The sequence below is a fragment of the Sceloporus undulatus genome, chromosome 3, assembly GCF_019175285.1.
Source record: "Sceloporus undulatus isolate JIND9_A2432 ecotype Alabama chromosome 3, SceUnd_v1.1, whole genome shotgun sequence".
Classification (NCBI taxonomy): Eukaryota; Metazoa; Chordata; class Lepidosauria; order Squamata; family Phrynosomatidae; genus Sceloporus; species Sceloporus undulatus.
In genome coordinates, this window is record NC_056524.1 from 241,322,963 (window position 1) to 241,340,178 (window position 17,216).

General features: G+C 42.4%; 1 protein-coding gene across 1 annotated transcript in view; it reads right to left on the reverse strand.

Annotated features, from left to right (window-relative positions):
• Positions 1-3,210: 3,210 nt before the first annotated feature.
• MINDY4B (MINDY family member 4B) overlaps positions 3,211-17,216 on the reverse strand; it is a 30,200-nt gene continuing 16,194 nt past the window's right edge. The window contains exons 6-13 of the mRNA XM_042458528.1: positions 15,704-15,798; positions 14,068-14,233; positions 13,391-13,456; positions 12,694-12,764; positions 11,494-11,566; positions 9,100-9,273; positions 5,867-6,047; positions 3,211-3,809 (exon numbers count right to left, since the gene is read on the reverse strand). Of these exons, the coding sequence (XP_042314462.1) occupies positions 3,667-3,809; positions 5,867-6,047; positions 9,100-9,273; positions 11,494-11,566; positions 12,694-12,764; positions 13,391-13,456; positions 14,068-14,233; positions 15,704-15,798 (969 nt within the window). The 3' untranslated portion in view covers positions 3,211-3,666. The remainder of the gene's footprint in view (positions 3,810-5,866; positions 6,048-9,099; positions 9,274-11,493; positions 11,567-12,693; positions 12,765-13,390; positions 13,457-14,067; positions 14,234-15,703; positions 15,799-17,216) is intronic.

Consider the following 17,216-nt stretch of genomic DNA (forward strand, 5'->3'; position numbering starts at 1 on the left):
GTGTGTATAGCTCAGCATGCAGTTTTGTTTCCTCCTACTGGCAGCTGTTCAGGCATTGGAAGGGCCTTGTTGGGGTACTCACTGGTGGTTGGGTAGAGGCAATTCAGTCCATAGAGAAGAAACTGGTCTCAGCTTGGTGGAATGGGAGAAATGAGAGTGCACTTTCAGACAGAGTACATCTGTCTTTTTCTTTCCCTGGGAGCTTAGAAAAGCCAAATATTCATGGTCTGAATGAGCTCTACTTCTCAAAAGTACAAAGGAGTAGCAGCAGTCTCTTGGATGGCGAGAAAGTTTTGGATGGAGTGCAAGGGCAAAGGAAGAGCTCTCTGTGCCCTGCCTCACAAAGAACTTATGTGCATGTAAATTATTAACAAGTTGCCAAGATATTTAAAGATTCCACTTCATCCATACTGCTGTAACTGACAACTGATAAGAATCTGTATGCAACAGAGACATTTCCACATTCCTTGCCCTGGCTACAAGGCCATCCGATCATCAAGAGCCCTGTTGGCGCAGTGGTTAAATGCCTGTACTGCAGCCACTTACTCACAAACCATAAGGTTGTGAATTCAATACCAGTAAAAGGCTTAAGCTCGACTCTGGCTTGTATCCTTCCCAGGTCGCTAAAATGAATACCCTGATTGTTGGGGGCAATTAGCTTACACTTTATAAACCGCTTAGGGAGTGCTTAAATGTACTGATAAGCGGTATAGAAATGTACTTGCTATTACTATCATAAAAACAAAAGGATGGTTGATCATGTAATGTCACATTCTTGTCTAAAAGGTCAAACTCCTTGGGGAGGGGGAAGGAGGGAACAAATCAGCAAATAATTGATAGCACTTGCTCTAAAAAGCCCTATACACACACTCTCTCTCTCTGTGCAAGGCGCGTTATAACCAGATTTATAGGTTTATAGGTTTTAGGAATGTACATCCTGCTTTACTCACATTAGCATTTTAAGGTTCTGTTGTACTATATACACTGGTGCCTCGGGTTACGAAATTAATTCGTTCCGCCATTCCTTTCGTAACCCGAAAATTTCGTAAACCCGAAAATTTCGTAACCCGACAAGGCTTTCCGTTAGCACTGGAAAGCCTATAGACTGCCACTTTGCAGCATTTGAATTTCGCGCCAAAACCCGAAAAATATTTCGTAACCCGAAACAGTTTTTGCCAATCCAACTTTTTCGTATCCCGGAAATTTCGTAACCCGATCATTTCGTATCCCGAGGCACCAGTGTATCAATTACCAGATGTCCCAACAGTGCTCATTAGTAATTTTTTCCTAAACGTTAAAATCTCATGCTAACACTAAAGGGGTTTGGGGAGATAAATTCTTATTCTTACATATAAATAAGAGACAAGAAACTGCTGACGATTGAGGGGGAATATAAACATTTATAAATAATGGCAGGAATCCTATTGGATAGTTATGAATGCATAACTGAGAATTACGCATTCATGACCGCTTTGTATTCATGATCTTTATGTATCTTCTCATTTAGGAATGGCAAAGTCCCCCAGCCCTCACTTACTGGTCAGTAGTCACTGGAATCTGTGATGATAAGGCTCAGGAAGCACCTCATTGATGTTCTCATCTCCCACCCCAGTGCAAACAGTTTTCACTGTAGGGGAAATAAGACAGGGACTCTGTTTCTGCTTGTCACAATGGAAATTCTTCACAGGAGAGGATGGGGACATTTGTCAGCTGCTTCCTGAGCAACAGGGGAAGAGACTGCTGTCAATCATAGTGGCTGCTGACTGGTAAGTGGGGACTGGAGGGGATCAGGCCATTGTAACTATTGTGAATACATAGCTATTTAGTGCAGAGAGGATCCTCACCATTATATATATATTACCCTTTTTAGCTCTCACTTCTGGAGTCATGATCCCAGAGACCTAACTGGAGATGCTGTGCATTCTGAGAGTGAGTGTGGTCTAGTGCTTTGAGTGTTGGATTACGACTCTGAAATACTAGGGTTTGAATCCTACTTGGTCATGGAAATTCCTGGGTGATCTTAAGCAAATCACATTCTCTCAGCCTGAGAGGAAGGAAAAGGCAAACCACATCTGAAGAAATCTTACCAAGAAAATCCCATGCCACAAGTTGGAAATGATTTGAAGACACATAACAACAACAGGAGCTATGCATTCTAATATATTACTAGTACCCAAACTGGATCTTCCTTTAGATGGGCTAGCAAGAAGTCAGTATTATTTAAAATCCTTTAATTCCAATTTATTTCACATGTTTCTTGCAAAACTAAAATATAGAAAGTACTAATAAATTCTAGAAAAGATAACAAATGTGTTGCTGCGGAAAGGATTGCCAACATATAAGGACCTCTGGACTGGGATGGATAGACTGTGCAGCCTTGCTTTGCTGCTCAAATAATATTAATTTTCATTGACAGAAATCAGACCATTGTGAATATATGAAAAGGTCAATGTCATGATTTAATCCTGACATTTCCAACATTCGGTATGCCTACTTGACATTTAACTCTATTCCACACATTTTGTAACCAGGCATAAATATGGAGCACTTAATCTCTTCAGATTTATGGTGCTCACCAATCAACCAGGAACATGGTCAGTGTGCCTGTAATGGAAGGTAGTCCTACATATTCCCACCAGCACCTTTTGGTGTTCAGTTGTGGTGGAAATTCCTTGTTGAAATATAAAAACTATAGAAAGATGGAGTCACTTTTGTCAGCCAGAGAGATAATTTTTGAAATAAAGGCTTGGAGTTACTAGAGCAAAGGAATAGTGAGTGCATCTTGACCTAGATGGAAGCTGGCACCAGTAGAAAGACATAACATAAACTACTGAGATAAAGACATCCAGAAGCAAGGTTAGAAGGGAAAGCCACTAAATTCCTACAGGAGGGGGTAAGGAGTGATGATGCAGTTTTAATGTATGCATGTATTTCTGTTCTGATTGTAAGAATTCTATATGTTTAAATTGTAATTAGCCAATCAGGTGTATTGAAGAAGCTTCTTTGTTTTGAATAATATAAAAAGAGCCATTTTGTCTTGTTCGGGGTTTTCAGCTTTTGGAACTTGAATTCCACTGAGTTCAATGTTTTCCTTTGTCGACAAATGGAAATAAACTTATGGATTTTCAATTATTAGGTCCTCTTGCGAATTCCTATTGATCTGCCAAACCTAGAAATCTTAAGTTTCCTGAAATTTCTGTTACACAGTACCCACAGGTATCAAATGCTTGTCCTTAGGTTATTTCACATGGATCATATATCTAGCACAGGAAACATACTTCGAAGATATGACTTCACAACTGGCAGAAGAAGCTGTATTTCATAGTAATACAAATCTGCGCTGCAGAAACTTGCCAAGAAAACCCTGTGATAGATTCACCTTAGGATTATCATAAGTTGGAAATTATTTGAAGGCACAACAACAACAACAAATGTGTATATGTGTCTGGAATGAGTTGTCTTTTGCCTATCTTGTAACCACCTAATGCAATCCCTCTCACCTTAAAATGGAAATGAAATTCAAGCTAGTAATTTTATTACACTGTTCAGACCCTCTTCTGCTCCTATTCCTACTGTTCCTCCCCCACCCACTAAGATTTCAAGGTTCATATGAAGAGAGGTGGTAGATAAATGTCTGGACTGCAACCATGTCCATAGTCATCTTCATCAGAAGAACGGGACTGTCCCATTCCAGTTGATGGCAGCACCCTCCCACTTAGTTCGGATTGCCATCTCCACAGAAGGGAATCTTTTTTCTGGGTCACTGTCCTCGTCACAGTGGTTTCCTTCCCAGTGATGTGAATGAGTGTCTGAAAGAAGAAAAAACAATGTGTAGATATTCTGTTTGATACAAAAAAGAAGCTCCAGACTATGGAATTGATTCAGATTTAATCTTACTTAAACTAGATCTGCTGAAATCACTGTCACTTGTTAGACATCATTACAATCGATGTGACTTCCCAAGCTATCCTATGTTTCTGTGGTCTGTATTTCTCTCTAGGACAACACAGGGCCCAAATCAAGGTAAATAGCAGCTTCATTTCTGGGGCAAATAGCAACAGGGGGTGGGCAGGTTATGGAAGAAATTGTAAAAAAGGAAAGGGTGAAACTCTACCTCTCCTTTTCTACAGCCTCAGTTCAGCTCAGGGCCTGCAGTTTTAAGAACAAATATTAAAGATATGGTAAAGCAGTGAGAGACTGAGGGAGAGGGAGAGAGAGAGAGGGAGAGAGGGGGATATGCATGTTTCCAGTTGGATTTAGTTGAGAGCACCATGGGTATGTAATTCTCTGCCCCCACCCCGTGTTATCTTCACTACAACCCTGTTGGTTGGGAAAGGAGAGGCCCCAAATTATTAAATGAGCTTCCAGAATGCACATAGCTTGAAAGTAATGTAGTAAGCCCTGAATCATCACACAGTACAGTATTAGTTGGAGTAACAAGGTTAAAAAAGTAGCCATGCGATCCACAAGTAGAAACAAGATTCAGGGTTTAGTAACACCTTTAAACAGATCACTAAAATGTCATAAACAAGGTTTTGCTCTTCTTTTCATAACTGTATGGTAACACGAAAATTTTAGAATCACAGAATCATAGAGTTAGCAGTGGCATACTTAGTAGATTTGACACTTGGTCTGGATAATTTTTTAATATCTCCATCCTCTCTTCAACAGCCTTTTCTAGCTCTGGTGGAACTGCTGGGTGAGCAGGAGAGGGAGACCACTTGCTTTACTACCTGCCCAGCAGAGCTGCCAGACCCAGATGGTAATTGCTTCTCACCAGTGCACCGGGTGACATCCCCCTCTGAGGTGTCACCTGGTACAGTCCACACTCCATGCACCCCATACTGATGTTACAAGAGTAATTTACTAGGGTTTATTGACAGGTTTTTCCATCATTGCAGGGTGTGGACTAACCACACTTCCAGGACGAAGCAGTAATGAGAGGGAAATGGCATTGCTATTAAGCATTTATAAAATAGCACCAAAGGTACTATTATCTAACTTTTATAGCAGTTCAAAAGCCATGTGTGATAAACTCCATGGTAAAGGGTGTTTGGGCACATCCTTAAATTTTGGGGCAGGGGAATACAGTGGGGTATGTGAGGACCTCCAAGGTCTCCAGAGAACTTAGCATTCCATAGTTGCCCACCCCATATGGGCACCTTTGCCATAACAATCTGATTGCCACTCACCCCACTCATCATAAGAATAAAACTGGCAATGTGTTGGGTGATTATGTGATTTTGTAGACCCACATTTTGGGCCCCACATATCCACATTTACTGTACATGCTTTTCAGAAAAGATGCACTCAATTTTTTCATTTTCTTAACACATTGAATGCTGAGACACAAAGAGATAGAGAGAGAGAGAGAGAGAGAGAGAGATGTTAATGGATTATATGGTCTAAAATGATTGAATTATCCACATGTTCACTTACAACCCTACTGACAATACTTTCAGAATTTTCTCCAGGGATGTACTTATTTTTTAGTAATGTTATTGCCCCTAATCACTGGAGCATTCTTTCCATTCCACTCTCAGACAGAGCTGTATTCATGGGCTTTTTGTATGTGTGTGATTCATCTAGGGATTGCTTAAAAACACCTTTTAGTGTGGCATGCATCACTTCTGGATATTGTCAATACAATACATGAGAATCAGTTCAAAAATCAGAAAGTTAATTCAAATCAATGCAGCTTTTCCTCTGTTTTCCTCTATATGGTTTATGGAGATGGGGGAAATGTGCAAAAATGGATTTAGGCATCATTTTGTGAAAAAAGGCTTCCATGGTCATATAATTCTGGGATAGGGAGAGACAAGTTAATTCATTGAAAAGTCCTCTTGCAGCAAATGTAAGCACCTACCTATTGTCAGATGCACAGTTCTCTTCAGTGAGGGCTGACCATTATAAAAATACAAGTCAAAGAGATGTTCCATTTTCCAGTCAGACAAGAGCAATCTGTTAGTGCTGAAAAGAACACTGTACATTCCATTGATATTACACAACCATATAGGCAATTTAGGAGTCTTCATCATACTACCAACCTAGGGCACAAAAGATGTCATTCTTACCCATTCAAGTAATAAAACAAGATTTTTCTTTTTAAAAATGTGCTTTGAAGCCAGCCTTTTAAAACTCTTCAACTTCAGAAAGCACTCTTCATTTTTTTGTAGCTTTTGTAGCACTGTTCAATTCTGACATTAAATAAGGATCTGAAAATAACTGCCATATATATCTATACAATACAGATGATATAGATATATGTGGCATTGTCCCTTCTATGGCTATGAGAATATGTGCTCATTCTATGGTGTAGCCCAGGGGTTGGCAACCCCCGGCCCGTGGGCCAGAAGCAGCCCGCGGAGGCGGCAGGACCGGCCCCAGCCCAGTCTTGCCGCCGCCGCCGCCTCCTCCTCTGCCCCAGGCCGCATGGCCCTCCTCCTCCTCCACTGTGCGGAGGAGGAAGAGGAGGGCCACGCGGCCTGGGGCAGAGGAGGCAAAGGGGGAAGCCCCATGCCGCCCTCCCTGCCTCCCCGCACGGGCCCGCGCTGCCCTTCCTGCCTCCCTGCGCAGGCCTGCGCCGCCCACCTCCTTCTCCTCTGCCTCCTCCGCCCTGCCCCCAGGCCGCGTGGCGCATGGAGGAGGGGGGAGGAGGAGGAGGAAGAGGAGAAGGAAGAGGAGGAGGAGGAGGAAGAGGAGGAGGGGGAAGAGAAGAAGGAAGAGGAGAAGGAAGAGGAGGAGGGGGGAGCAGAAGGAGGAGGAGGAGGAAGAGGAGGAAGGAAGAGGTGGTGAGTGACCAGAGGCCTCAAGGTTTTTAAATTTTTTTATTTTGGGTGCTTTTAATGCTAACAAGTCTCCTTTGCTTTGACAATGATAGTGTGATGATGATGATGATGATGATGATGATGATGATGATGATGATGATGATATGAGTAAGCTTGAGAGACATGCAGGCACTGTTTCTTAAGCCAAGAGAGTGTCACCTTCCAAAGTGTGTTTTGGGTGCTTTTAATGCTAACAAGTCTCCCTTGTTTTGACAGTGATAGTGTGGTGATGATGATGATGATGATATGAGTCAGCTTGAGAGGCATGCAGGCACTGTTTCTTAAGCCGAGAGAGTGTCACCTTCCAAACTGTGTTTTGGGTGCTTTTAATGCTAACAAGTCTCCCTTGTTTTGACAGTGATAGCATGGTGGTGGTGGTGATGATGATATGAGTCAGCTTGAGAGGCATGGACGCACTGTTTCTGAAGCCAAGAGAGTGTGACTTTCCAAAGTGCCTTTTCTGTGTGTTTTTGGTTCTTTAATGGTGATATTGATATCAGAAAACCTCTGAGGCAAGGCCAATGTAAATTGCTCTGTTTTTTACAAGCTCAAGCACAGTGAAGAAAAACCAAAGTCCCTTGACCAAGTACACACTTCTGAGAAGTACACTTGGTGCAAGAACGGTGAAACCACCTTGACATGTTCAATATGCATAGCCATGTTAAACCATGCTAAGTGTTAAACTCAAGGGGTTTGGTTATGGAATAAGCCTCTGAAATATGCAAGAGGCCACGTTAAGTAAAGCCACGTGAAATGCACAAATGTGCTCTTGTGTGTGTTTTGGAATGCAGGTTGGGGGTGTTTGGCCAGAAAGGGACCGAGGAGGAGAGGGCGGGCACACGCCTCCTCCTCCCCGCGGGGCTTTGGAGGAAGCTCCACCCCGGCATGCGGCTCCGTCCCCGGAGGGTGGAAGCTCTGCCCCCAGCATGCGGCCCTGCCCCCGGAGGGTGGAAGCTCCACCCCCCGGCTTCAGCCCCCCGAATTGTTTGAGGGACAGCAACCCGGTCCCCGGCTCAAAAAAGTTGCCTACCCCTGGTGTAGCCACTAAGAGAGGAATCATGTTTCCAGTCACTGGATGCTTTGACTACAAACCTCTTTCCAAAGGTGGAGAAGAAGGGCCACAGGCAGAAATTCTCCTTGCACAGCAGTGGACTCCTAAGCAGTTTGCCTCATTGGAGTTTATCACAACAGAGGGATTTCTCTTAATTTCGAATGAAAAGAAAGTGGGGCTAGAACGCATTCACATAAAGTCGCTAGTTTAGCGAAATTACATTAATTCTCATTGCGTTTGAACTGGCTTCCCATTGCCCAATAATAATAATAATAATAATAATAATAATAATAATAATAATAATAATTTGTTTTATTTATATACTGCTATTCCAAAGATCATAGCGGTGAACAGCAAGTAAGCAAATAGCATGCCATTGCCTGAATTTGCGTGTGGGCCGTGGAATCATGAAACTCCATGATTGCATTCAGACTGACTTCCCATTGCCCGAATTTGTGTATAATGGGTTATCATGCAATAACATTAAACCCCATGATTGCCTTCAGATTGCCATTGGAATATACTTCCAATTTTCCTTGCCTGATAAACTCCATTATGTAGAGATGAAGGGGAAGAACACATCAATTTACCGGCATGAAGATGGGGGAGGCTATGAATCTTCAAGATCCTAAACTCCCTTGTTTCAGTGACAACCTCCAAACTGTGAAGTTTATCGCATGGGCCCTAAAATGGGCCCATTGCACTACAAAACGTGTGCGCGCACGGCCGCGTATGCAACGGGATGGGGCTAAGAACTGTATTTTACTGCACAAGGGAATGCTTTAGAACAGTTCTCAGAAATCCCGCCCTCTGGAATGGAGGGAGGACGCGATTGGAATGCCCGGCGGCAACGGCAATTGATAAGGTTATTTTGTTTGTTAACCATAGAGCAATTCATGGCTAAAGCAACAAACCATGATCAATGTTAGCTATTGCTTAGTGTAATGTACAAATGCAAATGGCAAATATGTTTTCCCATACAGTTACTACACACCTAAGTAATCATGAAAACTGCACAATTTAACAACAAAAAATTATTTACTGGAAAATGCAAGGGCCTTGTTGAAGATCCTTGCTAAATGTTTTCTCTGCTATGCCCTATCCTTGACCAGATTTTACTCTTTTATTCTAAGTGAGTAAGAACATAAACTTAGAAAAATTATTTAAGTACAGCTCCCAGATTTCTCCAGCCAATAGAATCTACCCAAATGTTTATCTTACCTGTAGAACTCTGTAATGTTCCACCTCTTCCTTGCTCCAGTGTAAGTACCCCACATCACTACGGGACAAAACTCCATGCAGTACCTTTTGCACGTTGCCTTCAGTGTCCAGTTTTTGGAACCCATTGAACACATGTGGACTAGCTCTGCCTGTTAAAATGATGTTTAGAAGTGCCTGAAGGGTTTTAAAAAAGACCCAAATTACAGTTTCAGGTAGCAGTTCACCACCTGAGCTCAAGAATAAGCATTCAGCAAATGATAATGAAGGCCAAAATAGGTCTGATTCAAATTCTGAACTTATACATTTTAATTGTTGTTGTTGTTTTACTTCAAAGTAGCCATGGGAAGGAGAGGATTTAATTTTTCAGGAAGAGCACTGCTCCATTTCCTCAATCTAGGAAATATATTCAGGGGTAGCCATGTTGGCCATTCAGCAACACCCAACAAAATCCAAACTCTACACACACACACACACACACACACACACACACTCACGGAGAGAGAGGGGGGGGGGGGGAGAGAGAGAGAGTTGGTCCAATAAAGGTATCATGTTTCAGGGGTAGATTTTGTATTCTGTTGTATTGTTCGGCATGGACAATACAGCTATCTCTGAATATATTTCCTGGATTTTAAGATATTCAATTTATCAACAACAGGGAAACCTTTAACAAAAGGAAGGTAATGGACTAGAACTTAACTCTTTGTAGTTCTAACTCCAACAAAGGTTAAACTCTTTCATTTGGACTACAGTTGGCAACGTAAAAGTTTTTCCAGATACTGTATAACATTTTCGAGACTTTTCAAAAAGTTCAGTGTTTTCTGCCCAAGAAAGAGGCATTTTGGGGGTGTTCCCACTTGGCAGATAAAATGGATTATATTGGCATGATTCTGATTCGGATTATGTTCCGGGAATAATTTGAATTTTTTTCCATCGTTTTCATTACCAAAAGGGGCAAATTACCTCGATTCATTTAGACCCTGTTTTCGTTCCCATTTATTTTAAATCGCTTTATTTTAAAGCGGATTAACTTGCTCCCCATTCCCATTTGTGTTCACAAGCTGTCAATCAAGCGCCTAGGCTTCAGACGTCGCAAGTCTAGGGTTTTTTTATTTTTAGGGCAGCCAATGAAAATTGGCTGCATCCAAGGCTCTTCTGTTGTGTCTCCCCAGACTAGAAGGAGGCTTGGCAAATTGCAACAAGGAGGAGAAGGCAGCAGGCTTCATTGGGGACAGAATCTTTGGGGAAGAGAGAAGATAAGGCTCGATCCCCCCCTTAGATCCCTGGGCATCCAGGCTCTCCATTCCCCAAAATCACTTTGCCTCCCCCATTGCTGTTTGGGGGGCGATCAAGCAGGGATGTCCTGCAAAGCCCATCCCATAGTTCCTCTGGAAGGAGCCCCCTTTCCCCAAAGTCCCTTTGCCTCCCCCATTGCTGCCTGGGCTGTCTGGGGGGCGATCAAGCAGGGATGTTCTGCAAAGCCCATCTGCTGCTCAGGCACTCAGGCAGAGGTGAAAAAAGAAAAAAGAATAGTTAAAATTGTGTTCAATGGCTCTCCTCACACATCGGTCTATGAATGAGGAGCAGAGGGGAGGTAAAGGCTATGCGATTGGAAGAAAATGGCGCTGGCGATGCAGAAAGAAAACAAAGAGGGTGACACCCCCAGGCCAGCTCCTTGAGCGCTGCTCCTCCCATCTCCAGGTTCCCGCATCAGACACCCTTGTCGTTACCATTTGGATACAGCGAATCGTACCCCACTTTCAAAAATAACCCACGTTATAACCTACTTTTTTAAAAACCGGTTTATAGGCATCTCATTCGAATTATACGATATAATTTGATTTTGAATTGAATCGCAGTGGAAACGATTCCGGGGCATTGAGGAACTAATTCAGGCATCAGTGGGAACGACACCTCTTAATTCGCTTCATGATCTGCTTTATAGGCAAGTGGGAATACCCTCTGAGTCTCACACAGGACAGATATAGCCTGGATCTCAAAGGTTTTAGATTTCTGTTGCTAATGGAGCTGAAATTTTATTGCCTGTCATTTACTACCCTTTGTATCTGGTCCTCACATGGCCAAGAAGGGGAGTAGCCTTAGTGTGCAATGAGATCCCTGAATACTACCTTAACTTCTCTTGTATTATTTATTTGAACTTTAACTTCTTGTAGGATTTGCATAGATATTAACATACAGTAAAGTCATAATTGTGCAGATCACTCAGATTACACAGGAGATCTGTGTAATGCATTTGCTTGCTGCACATATCTGAAATCTGGTGGTTTCTTTGAATGTTTCCTCAGTTATCATGACTGATTAATAACGGAGCAAAACCAGCAACATATACTTAAGAAAAATGTTTACATAAAACAGATGTCACACATACAAACCTACTTGTCGACAGATGAAGTTTCCAAGCCTGCATTGTAATAGATGTGTTGTAGTGAAGTCTAGGTCTTTTTGAAGCCTATCCAAAGAAAACCAAAGAAACTCCAATTATTTAAAATGGAATTTTAACATCAGTGCATTATCCACCATCATTATCACTATCATCATCTGAAGAAAGAAAATTTGGAGTGATTTATTTATTTTTCTATCTTTACTTTCTCCTCATGCAGGACCCAAGGCCCTATCCCCATATGATCCCCCCTGGCTACCGTATTGCACTGAATCTCCTACCATCTCAACCATCATGCTTAACTTAAATTTAAATTTCAGTGACTAAATTATTAACTCTAGATTATTATTCAATCTAGATTTATGTTACTAAATTATTTAGTTATTTGGAAACATTTATACATATGTTATTATGTGCCTTTAAGTCTTTTTTTTCTTTAACTTATGGCAAACCTAAGGCTTCATGGGTTTTTTGGGGGCCGAGAGTGTGTAAGTCAGCTAACGTCACCCAGTGGGTTTTCCTAGCAAAGCAGGAATTGAATCTTGATCTCTAGAGTTGAAGTCCAATGTTCAAACCACATTTATATATACAGTCGCCCCTCCATTTTCATGGACTTGAAGTCCACGTCTCTTGCTCATTTGCGGGCAGCAAATGGAGGCGGACAAAATGGGGCACACTCCTGCAGCGTGCGCCTGTGAATTCCCGACTAGGCTTGCCTCCATTCAAGCCAATGGCGCTTGAATATAAGCAATTTTCCATTTTTGTGGTGGGAGGGGGTCCGGAACGGATCCCCGCAGAAACAGAGGGACAGCTGCTTTTCATTATTTTTTAAAAAATCTCAAATCGATTCACAGTAAATACAGATATGATAAAACAGTAGGTAAAAGGATAAAATAATAAAAATACAAAGCTCCCAAGAAAAAAAAACACGATATGGCCTTAGGGTTGCCATAAGTCAGAAACAACTTGAAGGCACACACCAGCACCAACAAAATCAATAAAACTTTTCATTAAAACCAGAGGTGACTATAGAGTTAACAGTTAGGAAAGGGAACTGGAAAACATCTGGATAAACAGACAGGTCTTCAGTTGTGGATGGAAACACAGCCTCCCTGATTTCAATAGAACATCCCACACAATGGGAACCACAGTAGAAGGCCTTCTGAGCAAATTAAAAGCTCACACATTTTATTTACCTTTCAAATGTTCTTGAGAAAAGTAAACTATATAGAAATAAGATCACTCCATGACTTCCTTCACATTTCAGCTGATTAAAAAAAAAAGAATGATAAATGTTACTTGGGGTTATGTTGACAGACATATATTGCTTCTGTCCTGTTGATCTCACTGTAGCTAGGGAGGGAGCAATGTGTCGAATACATGATAAGTTTACTAGCCAAAAAAATAGATCAGAATTTAATACAGATCGATTTTATAACACGACTGAATAATAGTAAGGCTGCAATCTTATGCACACTTTTGTCTCACCAGAAACACTGGTATCGGGTGAAGCTATTGGGGGAGAGGCAATATGAGGGTATTGTCCCAAATTTCTAGCACTTCAGTAACTTTAGACTTCAGTTGAGCATTTAGAAATACAGTTTAGACAGCTGAAGAAAAGGGGCAGGCAAAGTTACCAGTGGAATATGAACACACAAAGAAGTAGATGTGAAGATTTTTCAGCATCGAACTTGGTGCAATGCTGTAAATTTGGGGAGTGAAGGAAAATTTAATGGGGGCAGAAGTCTTATTTTAAGGACAATGCCCTAATTTTGTACCCCCAGTATATCCACCCCATACTTACTTATGAGTTACTATGTGCAATTCTTCCTTTAGTTACAACTAAAAGCAACAAGTACACATTTGTAACGGCACTATATAGCATCCACTTACACAGTGTATGTGATCATAGAGAAACTGCTGGGCTATGTCTTTCTCAAAGAAGTCAAACAGCTGGACCTACAAATAAACATTAAGAATTCTATGAGCAGCTGTTGCTTTTCCTGTTCACTCACTGCCTGGACCTGACAAGCCACAAATCTCCATCCTGCTTTCTGGGTACCATACTTTGAACCTCGATCACATAAAAAAATTAGGAAGCGGGATGGACACCAACGACAGGTAAGGAACAGAGGAAAAGTTTTGCCAGATCAGAGAAGCATCCTGTTTCCCATAGTAGTTAACTAGATGTATCTGGCAGCCCCAGAAGAAAGAAAGGGGAACAGTAATCCTTCCAGCAAAATATACATCTGGTATTAACATATTTGCTCACTCTAACAAATTTGTTAGACCTAATAAATAATATATTTCTTAGCTCTAACCTGGAGAAAGCATCCTTTTGTTACAACTAGCAATTGTTATTTGACAGTACCACTGATGGTACTCTTTAAAGGCATTCACATTGGTAGCCATCACCATGCCTTGTAGTGGTGAATTTGTGGCTCAATGTACACAATACTGCATGCCTTTCTAAAGTGTTCTGTTTCCTTCCTTTGGGAACCAAGCCAAATATTCCCTCCCTTCCAAAACCGTTTTTCAGTAAATAAATAAAGATGGCTTTCTTTACTCACTCTTTCAGTAAAGTGATCCACTTTGTAATCTATGCTTGGAGTAAAATAGGTATCGCTGGTAACGAGACAGACAGTAGCTTTCTGATATTCCCCTGCTGTCCACAGAATATCTGCCAAAGCTGCTGCAAGAGCCTTTTCTTGATCCTTTTGGCTAATTTCACATAAACTACAATGTAAACCAGATAATGACTGTGATGGAAACCACATTGACACATCAAGAGGCCATTAAATAACTCTTTAATAACTATGGGGATGTGCACTGAACTAGATGACACTTCAGGGTGGTGTGAACACCCAATAGGGCAGTCACTTTTGTGCATCCCAAGACTTCCTTGGCCACCAGCCTGGGGTCACTTTGCCACCCACTGGCTGTTGCCGTTGATGTGGGTGGGCTGCTACTGCTACTCAGTGGCTCTTTCTGGTCTGGTGGGGAGTGCTCTTTTCCACTTGCCCAGCAGCCCTTCCAGACCCAGAAGAGGTTGCTGGCCAGCAGAAGCAGCCCACCCCACTAGCAACCACCAGTGGAAAGAGGCTACCTTCCAGGTTTCCCAGGGCTGCAGGCTGGGAAGCAAAGATAATTGCTTCCCTTTTCTGCTTAGTCAACACCCTTACCAGACTGGAAGGAGCTGTTTGATGGTGGCAGCACCTACCCTCACCAGTGGCAGCTAGTGGGAAGAGGCTGCCTTCCAGGTCTGGCAGGGCTTCTGGCAGGGTGAAAAAGAGTCACCTCTTTTCCGCACTCACCCAGCACCCTTGCCAGATTCAGAAGGGGTTGGCAACTGTGGCATCTGGGTGACAGCATGAGTTATTGCACTGAGGTGACACCAACCCTAATGACACCATTATTGGTCGATATCCTTGGAAGGCAATGGCTTCACTGGCATGACTACACTTTGGAAGCATTACAGTTTTGGACTACAGTTTCTAGAAACAGTTGGAGGTAATGGTGTCACCTGGCCAGCGTCCAGTGGTTCTGTGCACAAGCTACTGTGGGCAAAACACACTAAACCCAAGTATTTCACATTTTTTATTTCATTTCTGTTTAGCTGAAGTTTTTGGTGTTGTTTGGAGTGGGAAACTGTGGTGAACACTAACTATGGTTTATTGCAAGCATGCTAACGTCAATCATAGTTTCTGAATTTGATTTCTGAATCTAACCAACTCTCCTCTGCTGAGCAAACAACTTTTGTACTTTGAATTCATTGTGTAGCAGCTGAAATATGCTGAGATCAAAGGAGGAAAGTGGGGGAAGGAGAGAGAAACTGGAACATTTAAAAAGTAGCAGGAAAAGTAAGACAATAGAGAATTAAGAAGGACTGTCCTTGATAAATCAGGACACTTGGAAGTAATGGTAAACTATAGTTAATTAAATGTAGAAGGGGAAGTTATTAAACTCCACATTGGTTCTAAGAAGAGGGGGTAATGGGATAACATGTAAGTCCAAAGTTTGTTTGGGCTTACTTCTCCATGTGCATGTCACCTTAGGCAACAGGTTAGTGTGACGGTGTCCTATATAACTAGATTGTACCATTGTATCCTATGGTGAACAAAAACAAGATGGAATCCACATTTTGGAGAGTCACACGTAAAAGGGTATGAATGAGCATTTCATTCAACTTCAGAAATACTTCCTTACCTTTGAATGTGTACATTTTCCTCTTGGTTTCGTATAAACAATAAGAATTTAATGATGTTCACCTGAACAGCCATCTGAACTGCTACTGCTCCTCCCTGCAACAAAGCACTTGTGAATTGCCTTGTGACAATTAGGCCATCTGATTACTTATGTTAGTGTGTAATTTAAGCATGACGTCAGGGACGTAGCCAGGATTTTAGGAAGGGGGGGGGGTCCAGACTAAGTGCCACCATTATAATGGGGCTTGGGTGCGGCGGTGCAGCAGCACACACCATTCATTTTTCTAATGGAAGGGGAGGGTCCGGACTCCAAGATCCACTCCTTGGCTACGCCCCTGATGACGTGGAGTCCCCCAAACATATATTATACATAGGGACTTTGGAAAACACATCTGAAACTTCAAGTTCTGCTTTAAATGTTTAAACAAAGTATTCTTTTAAAACACTGCTGATTAAAAACATAACAGTATGAAGAAAAGTACAGCAGCCTCTGCCATCAGTTAAAAGATCTTTCTACAAGTCCTTACATATCAGCAGAAGGAGAGCAGGGTGGTAGTGGTGGGTGGCCTAGCCTCCTGTGGAAGAGGACTCCCCAGCTTGGGACACCTACTGGGGAGACCCTCTTACATGTCCTCACCAGGTGTATTCACCAAGTATATAGCCGGCCTGGCAGGGCTTTTCCACATGGGCAAATCACCCTGAATTTCCCCTGGGCTCATTCCCCTGGGCTCCTGTTTACCTGACGTAGGGCCCAAATTTCAAATCTGGTGTGGACTGTCTTCACGACACATGCACCCAATTAAATACCCTGCATTTAAATAACTCACCTTTTGCTGCAGGGTTTTGGCTCTCTTTGCAGTGACAACTGCCTTCACTTGTGATCCCTTTGAACCACCTGGCACTGCCACTGTGGATGTGAGTCACTCCGAGGTCAGAATGAGGAGACCATTGTTGATTACATGGCTAGGCACCTTGTTCTGATCTCAACAGTCGAGCCAGGCAATGAATGGGGACCACGTGTGAAAGCAGCTGTAAGAGCTGAAAACCCACAGCAAAATACAGCAGGTAAGGGTGGGATTTGGAGAATTTGGGCACCCCAGAATATTCTGGCAAGAGAAGTCAAGCCCAGAGCACCTGGATCCAGAAAAAGTATTTATTAGGGTTGTCAGATATCAGGGCCTGGCCCTGAATCTCTAGCTTTTATGGGTCATCTCCAGCCAAAGGTGCAAATTTTCCAACTTTGGTGGGTTCAGCTACAGATAAGAGAAAAGGGCTGTGTGCAGTTTTCAGCTTGGCTAGGAGAGGAACAGTTTGCTACAATTTGAGAGGCTGAATTGCTTTATTGCTGGAGTCTCAGAAAGACTCTTTAGGGGGCCTTATATACCTCTTAGTCCTTGTTGCACCAGAGCTTATTCACCACCACGGTGCTCTGCATCCACCTTCGGGCTAGAAGGCAGAAGATGATATTAAATGTTCTTTGTCACACGTCCCTCAGTAGGTGAGAGAGAAAACTC